The 10,917-nt window shown below is 44.2% G+C and overlaps 1 protein-coding gene across 2 annotated transcripts; it reads right to left on the minus strand.

Annotated features, from left to right (window-relative positions):
* Positions 1-407: 407 nt before the first annotated feature.
* On the minus strand, positions 408-10,110 carry LOC135384248 (homeobox protein MOX-1-like). Of its 2 annotated transcripts, none has more exons than XM_064613459.1 (4): positions 9,868-10,110; positions 5,001-5,142; positions 3,679-3,743; positions 408-669 (listed from the first exon to the last, which is right to left on the minus strand). In XM_064613459.1, the coding sequence occupies exons 1-4, from the start codon at positions 10,030-10,032 to the stop codon at positions 577-579; spliced, it is 465 nt and encodes a 154-aa protein (XP_064469529.1). In that variant the 5' UTR covers positions 10,033-10,110; the 3' UTR covers positions 408-576. The 2 variants fall into 2 exon arrangements, with proteins under 2 accessions (XP_064469529.1, XP_064469528.1); XM_064613458.1 differs by having other exon boundaries at positions 3,583-3,743.
* Positions 10,111-10,917: the final 807 nt, after the last annotated feature.

Consider the following 10,917-nt stretch of genomic DNA (forward strand, 5'->3'; position numbering starts at 1 on the left):
ATTGTCCATTACCCCTCGGAGGAAAATCATTTGATGTCATCTTTAAAGGTACACGGTAAAGCAACATGTACGACGTCATATATCGCTCTAAAATATTTTGTCCGTCGCCCGGTGTATGACAACACTGGCGCTCATGTATATCCAGCAATTTTTTGCTTCTGATCCCACGTGGTACAGTCTTAAAAATGAACTTCACCGCGTAGCACGCAACTAGCCAACCATCACCTCGAATGATATCGTTATCTGCCCCGATTTGTTGAAAACGGGAGGCGTACGCCTTTTCTGTGACACTTATGCTGTTCATAATCGTCACAGAAAAGACGTACGCCTCCCGTTTTCAACAAATCGGGGCAGATAGCCATATCATTCCAGGTGATGGTTGGCTAGGAGCGTGCTATGCGGTGAAGTTTATTTTTAAGAGTGTAGACATCGCTGCTTTCGACAAAGAGTACTTGACGTGCAATTTCATTTTATGCCTCAGCTGCTTTACGATACCTACACGGTACAAACGACACGTTTTCTCTCGGAATAACATCTCACGTATAGGAAGGTTCTTGCTAAGCCTCGAAAAACCCTTCACGAATTGGCACCGGGAGATTTCATCGGGGTTAGAACAGTTGTCTTGGTCCGTTTCCACTTCATGCGACGGTTTTGGAACCACACTTTCACCTGCAGCACGAGAACAAGAAAAGTCTCAAGTTAGCAATCACTGCTCAACTACCAACGGGGTGGCATTGTACACGGTACACGTTGCATTGCAAGTTAAATTAGACCACTGTGGCATGGCTCTCTCGCAACGGATATTTATGAATATCTTCCGTTTTTTTCTTATCGTTATCTGCACGTGCCGGGGGGCATCCCGAGCCCGCATGAAGGGGCATCAGAAAAGCACTTGACGCTTATTTAGGAATACACAAGAATGAAAATGAAGCATACGGAGGGGGGGGGGGGATACGCAAGTTTGCCACTTGTTCCCGGCGGAGGCGAAAGGTAGATCCCGGTAAATTATAATCAGGCAGTGACTTTTTCGGGTTAAACCCGAATCCGCCCGGTTATTCTCCCCCCCCCCCCCGAACTGACTTCCGACCAATTCGGGTTGAACTTAAACCCGATTTCTTCCTGAATTCCAGTCACTATGAAATCCTCGAGTGACGGTTCCACTGGAGACGATCAGAGGTCGCCACGTGTGACACATGGAAGAATGGGTCACTTACGTTCACAGCAATACGCCTATGTGTATCAACACTCCCTACACTGTAAACTTTTTCACTCCTTTAAAGGTGTGCGCTATGCACATTCAATCTGGTTGCATAACATTGCATCTCCAGTATGATATTTTACAAAATTCGGAAAGCATTACTAAAGACCAAGTGTCAGTGCAAATCTTGCTTTCATTATGTCTTGGATATCGTAGGTACTAGCTAATGCATATATGCATCGCTATCGATAATCGAGCACGCGCAAGTGTCTTCAATACTGTTGAACAATGTTGAGATGTTGCAAGACTAAATTTTTGGAGGACAGACAACACTCGAGTAAAGACAATTTGTGCGAAACCGTGCTCCATTATCATGTTACCAAAATTACACCTAAAAAGGTGTGCGCCATGCACGCTATTACACTTTTAAAGGTGTGAAAAGATATAGAGTGTACCAGCTCCCATGGCATAGTGGTTAAGGTGATCGCTTTCCACGCCTAGACTGGAAGGTGAAACGGGTTCGAATCCTGTCACCAGCTGTGCTCTCTGAGGTTTTTTCCCTGGGTTTTCCGAAGACTTTCCAGACGAATATCGGCACTGTTCCCCCTGAAGTTGACCCAGGACGCATACTAACCCACTCTGTCCCTCACTCCTTTCTGCTGTCCTCTCTCCATCTGTCCACATCTGTACGGCGCTCATAGCTACAGTTGCTTCGCGGCGCCAACAGGGAATTCAAAAAAAAAAAAACCACTGTCTCTGCCTTTGGGGATTACCGCTGGAAGGTCACGATCCCACACACACACAAAAAAAAAAGCAGTAGCAACAACAGAACAACAAAAAAGAGAGATTAGGAAAGGACTTAATAGACAAGAGGAGAAACAAAAACACCCGATAACACCCGAAGGTACAATTATCGCCCGATTTCTCCCCGAATTACAGACTTAAAAATAGCACCCGATTCTTAACCCCCCCCCCCCCCCCCACCGAATCTGAGAGAGGCATTTAACCCGAAAAAGTAAGAGTCACTCCTTAATTATAATTCGTATCGCTTTGAGACAAAGTGGCGTCCGAGTTCCCAGTGAAGTCGGCCCACGACGCACGATCCCCCCCCCCCCCCCCGTATAAGTATGGGGAGGCGCATTTTCAGGGTTGAAATTATACACAAGATGGACAAAGCGGGGTAGTTGGTACAAATTCGTACCGGCTGACTACAGGAATAGACGCGGGCGAGGAGTAGAACATAAATGGGACAAAGTACCCGCATAAATTATATCGCAAAATGAGAATGGGGAACGTCTCCAGAAAATATTGCGGCAAAGATAGCCGGGGGAGGGGGAAAATATGCGTAGAATTTACATTTTTGCTCTTAATTTCTTCTCGCGTAAATAGATATTCTACGCTTGAGAGCTCGTCCGCAGAAAGATTCCAAGTGATAGAAATTAAGGGAGAGAGAAAAAAGAAAAAGATTGTCTATCATTATGGCGAACGTTGTCAGCTGCACATGGAAAAGGAGCTTGACTGACTCGGTTGTGGTCGGTGACTCGAGAGCTATATATACGTACAAATTCGGGAATAACCGTTTATATTGAGAAAAAGAACTATAGCGTTGGGGATGCCACTGTATTCCACCGTTAAGAATCCACCGCTTAAAATCCCAGATGTTCAACATGATGTTCAACCCAAATTTCTAGATTAAGGCTTTAATATGAAGAATGACGGAGTGATAGTGTCGAATAAATAATACATATTACTGACAAACCTCGCAGTATTGCGCGATTTTGACGTCAGCAGAAGTCAGTGTCGTGAATAAAAACCAGGTTTTTGGGCGACTGTTAGGTTAGCATGAGGGCAGCAGAAATTATTAGATTTTGATTAGGTTATAGGTTCGTTTTCAGAGGTTAGGTTAGTCTAGGTATTTTTTTACAGTTCACCACGCCGTTGGGTGGCTCCCCACAGTTTGGGCACGCACTCAACGCTACGCTAACCCCATTTGGGATTTTGAACATATGGGATTCTAAACAAAATCTAAACAAAATCTAAATAAATTCTAAACAAATTCTAAACAAAATCTAAACAAAATCTAAACAAAATCTAAACAAATTCTAAACAAAATCTAAACAAAATCTAAACAAAATCTAAACAAATTCTAAACGAAATCTAAACAAAATCTAAACAAATTCTAAACAAAATCTAAACAAAATCTAAACAAATTCTAAACGAAATCTGCATGGATTCTTAGCGGTGGCACTTCGGGATACCCCCCTAGCGTTAAGCCCTTATTAAAACGAGGAACGTATAACTTGTGGTCTGGCCGCCACGCGTCGCTGTTTAGAAACGCACATCTGAATTTGTGAATATGTGAATGTGAAGAAAATGAATGGAACCTGTCTTTCCGTGAGGTCGAGGGCCAGGGCAATCTCGTACCTTCGGAGTCGGGTGAGATAATTGTGTTGAGCAAACTCTTGTTCTAACTCCTGCACCTGTTGTCTGGTGAATGCTGTCCGTTCCTTCCGTGGCTTCATGTCGTCACAACACCTCTCTTCATCTGCAGGGAATAGGAACACGTTTTTCCTTATCATTTGTTTATCTCCGTCGCTCTCATGCGGGTAGCCTGTTGGAATACTTTTATTTGTCTATTCATTTATTTTATTTACTTTCAATACTGTTAATCCTAAAGGAACCGTTATAGGGGGTTAGTAATACAGAAGTCGAAGTAACGCATCAACGCTTCAATAAATCAACGCATAACACGTGTGAACCTAGGCATTAAAACATGTCTTGCAGTGGCTACGTTTTACCAAGTATGCTCAAGGGATTCCAGGCTATGAATTAAAGTAGAACTGTCATTTATGCTTACTACTGACTGGGGTAGTGAGTTCCAAGTTCTAATAGTATGCGCAAAATACGAATATTTAAACGCATCTATTTTAGCATCATATGGCTTAACAGCCTTACTACGCAATCCTCTAAGTGGCCGCGATAACAGAGGTTGTATATAATGTTTAGTATTCATGTTTAACATATTATGGTACAACAGAAAAAAGCTTTTTAGCTTTGCCATTCTCTGTCTGTGTGCAAGGCTTTCTAGTCCCAAGACTTCTAGCATGCGAGTCACACGGAAACAGTTCTTTTGAAATTACCCATTATAAAACATGCGGCCATTCTCTGAATCTGTCCAATTTGCCTTATCAATTTGATTGTAAATGGGTCCCACAGTTTTGTATGAACCATAGTTTTATAATGACCAGGGACTACAGCAAAAATATCCCAATTCTTCACTAAAATATTGCGCGTTTTTTTTTTTTTTTTTCGCGATAAAAACATACATAATAATGGCCCCAGCGACCGTTTATTCCCCACGAGCTACATTTCCCCGCAGAAGCCGGAGCCGCGAAAAACGCCATAGCTTTCTGAGCGCGAGCGCTCAGCGTCCAGTGTTCACCTACACTGCTAACCATGGGGAATATCCTGCGACACAGTCGCAAGATATTGTGTAGCAGACGACAGGAAAGACGCCGACGGTGTCGTCTGCGAAGTGCCGTCTGCTAAGTGCGCAGTATACGCCACTGCCGATATCCTGCACCGTGTGAATGCTCAACATAACACGAGACGGAACTTTGTCTCTGTGAGCGGTATTTTTGCTTTTTGTTCCACTAGAACCTTCGGTCAGGATGTCGCTAGTGTGATTACACATTGAGTGGCCAGCTCCCTTTCAGCTCCCATGCTGAAGACTGGCTCGGACATGACGGACGGCAGAATTGATTGGCGGTGCCAACGCGGAATATAAAGAAAGGAGGTGTACCGGAGTCTTCTTTCCCTGACCTGCTGTCCTGGACGGGTTCCGTGCTGTTGTCTCCACCAAGACCATGCTCGTGCAGAGTGGGATCATCCAGGTGTTCCACAGCTCGACGAACGGCTGCCGCGTCCAGGCTGCCAAAGTCATCCTAATGGTCAAAAGTTTCAACAGCCTGCTGAGTCTGACGGTGTAGCTCAAAGGAACCCAGAGAGAGGCAGAGTGCATATACAAACATGTACGTCGTTCCTTACCCCTCGGCAGACATGTACAATACCGTAAAGATGTATCGAGTTTTATTATTATTAAAATAAGATAGAAAATACTAAGAGCAGATTGTAAATTGAAATCCAGCTCTAAATACTTGAAAGCAAACGTGTTTAAAATGAAGTATCAAATACCTCAAAAAGTGTTTGAGATACATTAAGGTACATTTCGACATATGCTTTCTCAAGCTGGAGTTGGACATCTGCCTATAGCCGAAGCACAGTTTGCACTGCACTAAAATGTTGTTTTCAGTCTCCGAAACTCATTCAAAATACGGTCTTATACAAAATACTGTATTTATATCACTGATGGGGAAAATGGACAAGAAGTTTACCACCGGTCCATGCCACAGCGCACCCCTGCATAATAATATGAACCACGGAATTCCACGTGCTCAAAAGTGAACGACCTGAAAGTCCTCCCCATTGGAAACAGCCCCGAGATAAATCTATGTTTGAGGTCACAAAAAAGCTGTAGCGAGGGACGAATAAAAAAAGTTCTGGACTCTCCTGGGGTCAGGGATGGGCATAAATACATTTTTGTTGAGTATTGAAATATACATACAAACTACTTTGTTGAAAGGAGTACTTAAATACTCTTCATAAATACTTTTCAACGTGAGTATGGTTTGTCGCACGCGCATACCAGCGCAAATACGGCATAACTGCGCCCCAAACTTAGCCTTCTTCCCGAAAGGTCAAATGCGAGGCGTAGTATATACTGGATTTAGGAGTATTTCTAAAGTATTTACGAGAATAAATACTAGAAAATTCGTATTTAAATACAATTATAAATACATTTTACGAGCCTGTATTGAAATAGAAAATATAAATGCGTGTATTTATATTTTAAATTGTATTTTAATTACGATGTATTTAAATACTGCCCATCCCTGCCTGGGGTACATTGACGAAACCCAGCATGCCCAGAATTGTAGCAGAGACCGGGAAGGTTTGTGTATATAACTCTAAATGAAGCGACGCAAAACACACTCCAAACAACACACACGATGTCCCAAGAATTGACGAAACGGACACAATAACAGAATGACACAGGAAGATCGGGGAAAGAAGGTAATTTATCCGGAACAAGATGGGGAGAAAAATTTGAAAGGCTGCGAGAGTCTGGCAGCAGTGCGAAGACATTTGACAATGAAATTAAAGTACTGAGAAAGTAGAAAATACCGAAAAGCGTACTTTAGATGCTCTACAAAACACTCCTTCGAAAAAGTAACTATACGAAATATCGAAAAAAAAAACATTTAAAATGCGGTGTTTTAAAACACCCTTTGAAAGGGTGCTTTTCCTTGAAAGTGCCTTCTTTTGCACACTTTGAACACCCTTTTAGGAGGGTGTAAGATTGTTAAACACTCTCCTAACAGGGCTATAAAGGGTGCAAAAGATGGCATTTTCAAGCAAAAGCGCCCTTTCAAAGGGTGTTTTATGCAGAATACACCCTCTAAAAGGGGTGTCGCAGACCATACGGTGTAAAAAGTGGTGTGAGTTATAGGACGAGCCATTTACACCCATAAGGGTGTTTTTCAGTTTACGGTGATAGATGAAATTTCGCAGATTTCCTTCCAGCAAAGGGTCGTCCACTTGTTTTTGATCAACGCGGGGAAATACTCGAGGCTATATAGAAACAGAAAACCTTATCCTCCTGCTATAGGTGGTTCGGTGGTGTGCTTGATGACAGCCAGAACGTTCGGCAGATCCTTTTTAGTGCAAACAATAATGACAGTCTTTGCAGACGACACCATTGCAGGCTTTTGACGAGAACCAGTAGCGTAGCCAGAAAAATATTTTTGGGGAGGGGAGGAGGTACGGTTTCGGGAGGGGTTTCAATCCACTAACCCCCCCCCCCCCCTCTGGATACGCCACTGACAAGAACTAAAATATAAAAAAAATAAAGGAACACGTCACCGTTCGTTTACTTCTATTCAGTTTATGGCTCTTATTGAAACAATCAACCAATATTTCAGTTTGTGTTTCTCAAACACCTTTTTTTTTTTTCGTCTCAAGAAACTGATCAAGAACGCCTTGCTTAGACGAGGCGCCTTTCCATATTCGTTACGCCCTACACAGTCATCGGATTGCATGGACGAATCGTTTCTGATAAGCGCATGGATGGTTCCTATAGGTTGTTAAGTTAGGTTAGGTTAGGTTGGGTTAGGTTGGGTTACGGCTCGCCCCCCTGCCGCGAGCGGCTTCCGACTACCATGATCGTGCCCGCGCCCGTTCCAACACCTACCCGAGTGTTCCCCTACTCTCATCGCCATATGGTACAACTCCGTCACGTGACCAATCCCTACTCGAGAGTCGCAGTTTTTTAGAAAATGAAAATTACGGGCGACACTGTGCCGAAGAGGTCACCAAAGGAGCATTGCTCGTCAAGTACGGCGGAATTAAAACTCCATTGCACGCGGACAACACTGGGTTTAAAACAAAAGAAGTTGGTTACGTGTCGGTTGCGTCGGCACCAGCGAGTCAATCGGGAACATAAATCGCTGTTGCTCGATGAAATGGGAATTATTTGCCACCAGACGTCGCCCCAAGCGCTTTTACCTCAAGGTGCCTGAAATACTAGATCCCTCTGCATAGCAGAGCCTATACACAGAGGGAGCTAGTATCCAAGCACCCCATTTTACCTCGTATGTTTGTAAATTCAACGTCGCCATGCCAGTACTAGACAGCAGTTTCTTGGGCCTCATCAGCAGTACGCAGGCAGGCAACGTTTGAAGCGGAGGGCGTCAGAAGGTCACGTAACACGTGATTCTCCCCGTCAGGGTAAGCTAACTCACAACCGAAAGCCCAGTGCAAAGTCAGTGAAGTATAGGGAAAAAAAATAGCCGGAGCTCTCTGGCTGCACGTATAGCATATGTTAACATGGTTAACATATGCTATACGTGCAGCCAAAGGCTCTGGCTATTTTTCCCTACTATTTTACCTCAATTTTGCTAGCGAATAAAAAAAAATGTTCTCAATTCACATCGTAACTTGTTGCTCTGGTTTTACGAGCAAGAAGCCGCTAAACTACGCCGTCAACATAAGTGAAATGCGTGCTATATATACGTTCCCTTCGACAACGGCTCTCAATAGGAGCCTGTGGTTTTCTGGCAGTTCCTCTCCTCCCTGCTGTTTACTATCGACCTTAGCGTTCCGCCTTTATCCACCGGCTCCGCTTGAGTGTTCCCTATGTATACTGCTCGGCATGCTTCACAACTGCCCTGACTGGTGCTGTCATCCTCGAAGCTTCCGAGCATATGAGTATAGTGGTGTTGTGTACGCGATACACTGTAAACTGAAAGACACCCTTATGGGTGCAAATTGCTTGTCCTATAACTCACACCACTTTTTACACCGTATGGTCTGGAACACCCTTTTTACAGGGTGTATTCTGTGTAAAACGCCCTTTGAAAGGGTGTTTTTCCTTGAAAATGCCTTCTTTTGCACCCTTTATACACCCTTTTTGGAGGGCGTTTAACAATCTTACACCCTCCTAAAAGGGTGCAAAAGAAGGCATCTTCAAGGAAAAGCACCCTTTCAAAGGGTGTTTTACACAGAATACACCCTCTAAAAAGGGTGTTCCAGACCATAAGGTGTAAAAAGTGGTGTGAGTTATAGGACAAGCCATTTACACCAATAAGGGTGTCTTTCAGTTTACAGTGTACTCTGATGCCCGATCAAAACGGCTGCGCTCGCACGCGACTCCTGACAGTCACCCTCTCTGTTTATCTACAATATTTTGGGTACCCGACCCTGCACTCTTAAAAATGAACTTCACCACATAGCACGCCGAAGGCTAACCATTGCAGAGAGTGATACCTCTATGACTCTTGATTTGTGGAAAGCGCGGGGCGTACGCCTTTTTGTGACAATTAACATTTCTACATAAGTGTCACAAAAAGGCGTACGCCTCCCGTTTTTAACAAATCAGGACAGTGAACGATGTCACTGGGATCATTGTTGGCTACACTCTTAAAAACGAACTTCACCCCATAGCACGCTTTTAACCAACCATCATCTCGAATGATATCGTTATCTGACCTGATTGTTGAAAACAGGAGGCGTATGCCTTTTCTGTGACACTTATGCGGTTCATAATTGTCACAAAAATGGCGTACGCCTCCCGTTTTCAGCAAATCAGGGCAGTTAACGATATCATTCGAGATTATGGTTGGCTAGGAGCGTGCAATGCGGTGAAGTTCATTTCTAAGAGTGTAGGAGCGTGCTATGCGGTGAAGTTCATTTTTAAGAGTGTAGCATCGAAATCAGTTTGCGCCTATCTGGGATAGATTATCTTGTCCCATATAGGCGCCTCCTCCCATTTTCAACAAATCAATGCACAGAATGATATTCGGTGTGATGGTTGGCTAGGAGCGTGCTATGTGGTCAAGTTCTGTTTTAACAGTGTTTTGATGTCGCTTTTGCGGGATAACCAAACACTGCGGCTCGTCATCGATTGATCGAGCTATCATCGCTCGTCGCTGGTACAATTCCCATCATCAATTCATCAAATTATCATCGATTCCCTCTATCGACAGCCATTAATTTTGGCCGATCCACGAGGTCTTCTCGCGATCACGTAAGACTTTTAGGTATAAACTTACCCAACCTTGGTGCGCCGGAAACCCGTCGTCCCCTGCGAGGTCGGAACAGTCCAAGGCATTCAAAGATTCTTGCAGGTCATAGAAGGAAATCCCGTTTAGGCATTGGGGGGAGACGCTGTACTGTTTCCAGAAGGCGTCCGTCAAGTTCCCGTTGTACGTTTCCATCGTAACGGACTCGACTGGGAGGAGCTGACCAAATGGAAAACGGCGTTTTCTACAAACAAAGTATGGCGTTAAATCGAAACCAAACACTGTATAAGTAGTAATTTTCGCGAGGACCTATTTTCCGCGAAATTCGCGAAACCCCCCCCCCCCCCACTTTTTTTTTTGCGAATTTAAAGTCCCGCGAAACATTCGAACCAACGACAGAAAAATACGAGAACGAAATATGTAAGAAATTTTATGGCGCTGAGGCAACTACGGAGTTTCTTACGTTATTAGACTGCATTGCCTCGCAAAGTGTTATGTTCGCCGGTGCAACTGGAGACAGTATAGTTCAGCCTTAACGAATCCCGCGCGAATGCAGGCGTCCCGTGATTCCAGTTCCTTGTAAGCCTCGTCCATCAAGCGTGTATGCACTCTGCCACCGCGTATACACTCTAAAAACTGAACTTCACCGCATAGCACGCTCTGCGCCAACCATTGCCACGAATGATAGGGTTATCGCTTCTGATTCGAGGAGAGAGGGGGGCGTACGCCTTTTTGTGTCAGTTTGGATGCATGATAATTGACACAAAAAGGCGTACGCCTCTCTCTTTCCTCGAATCAGAAGCGATAACCCAATCATTCGTGGCAATGGTTGGCGCAGAGCGTGCTATGCGGTGAAGTTCAGTTTTTAGAGTGTAGGCCTCTGTAGAAGTTGCCGCATCACTATCGAGTGCTAATCGCACCTGCTCGATGCGATGACAATACTGACGGGAGTCAGGGCAATTCGGCAATGGCACGGATACAAGCCGTGTAGGACCCTCCTCTAATCGCAGCCCTTTCATTCCGATATTCTCAAAAGGAAGACAATTTGAACAAGTTACCCAGTTGTGATACCTTTTATTA

The sequence above is a fragment of the Ornithodoros turicata genome, chromosome 2 (assembly GCF_037126465.1).
Source record: "Ornithodoros turicata isolate Travis chromosome 2, ASM3712646v1, whole genome shotgun sequence".
Classification (NCBI taxonomy): Eukaryota; Metazoa; Arthropoda; class Arachnida; order Ixodida; family Argasidae; genus Ornithodoros; species Ornithodoros turicata.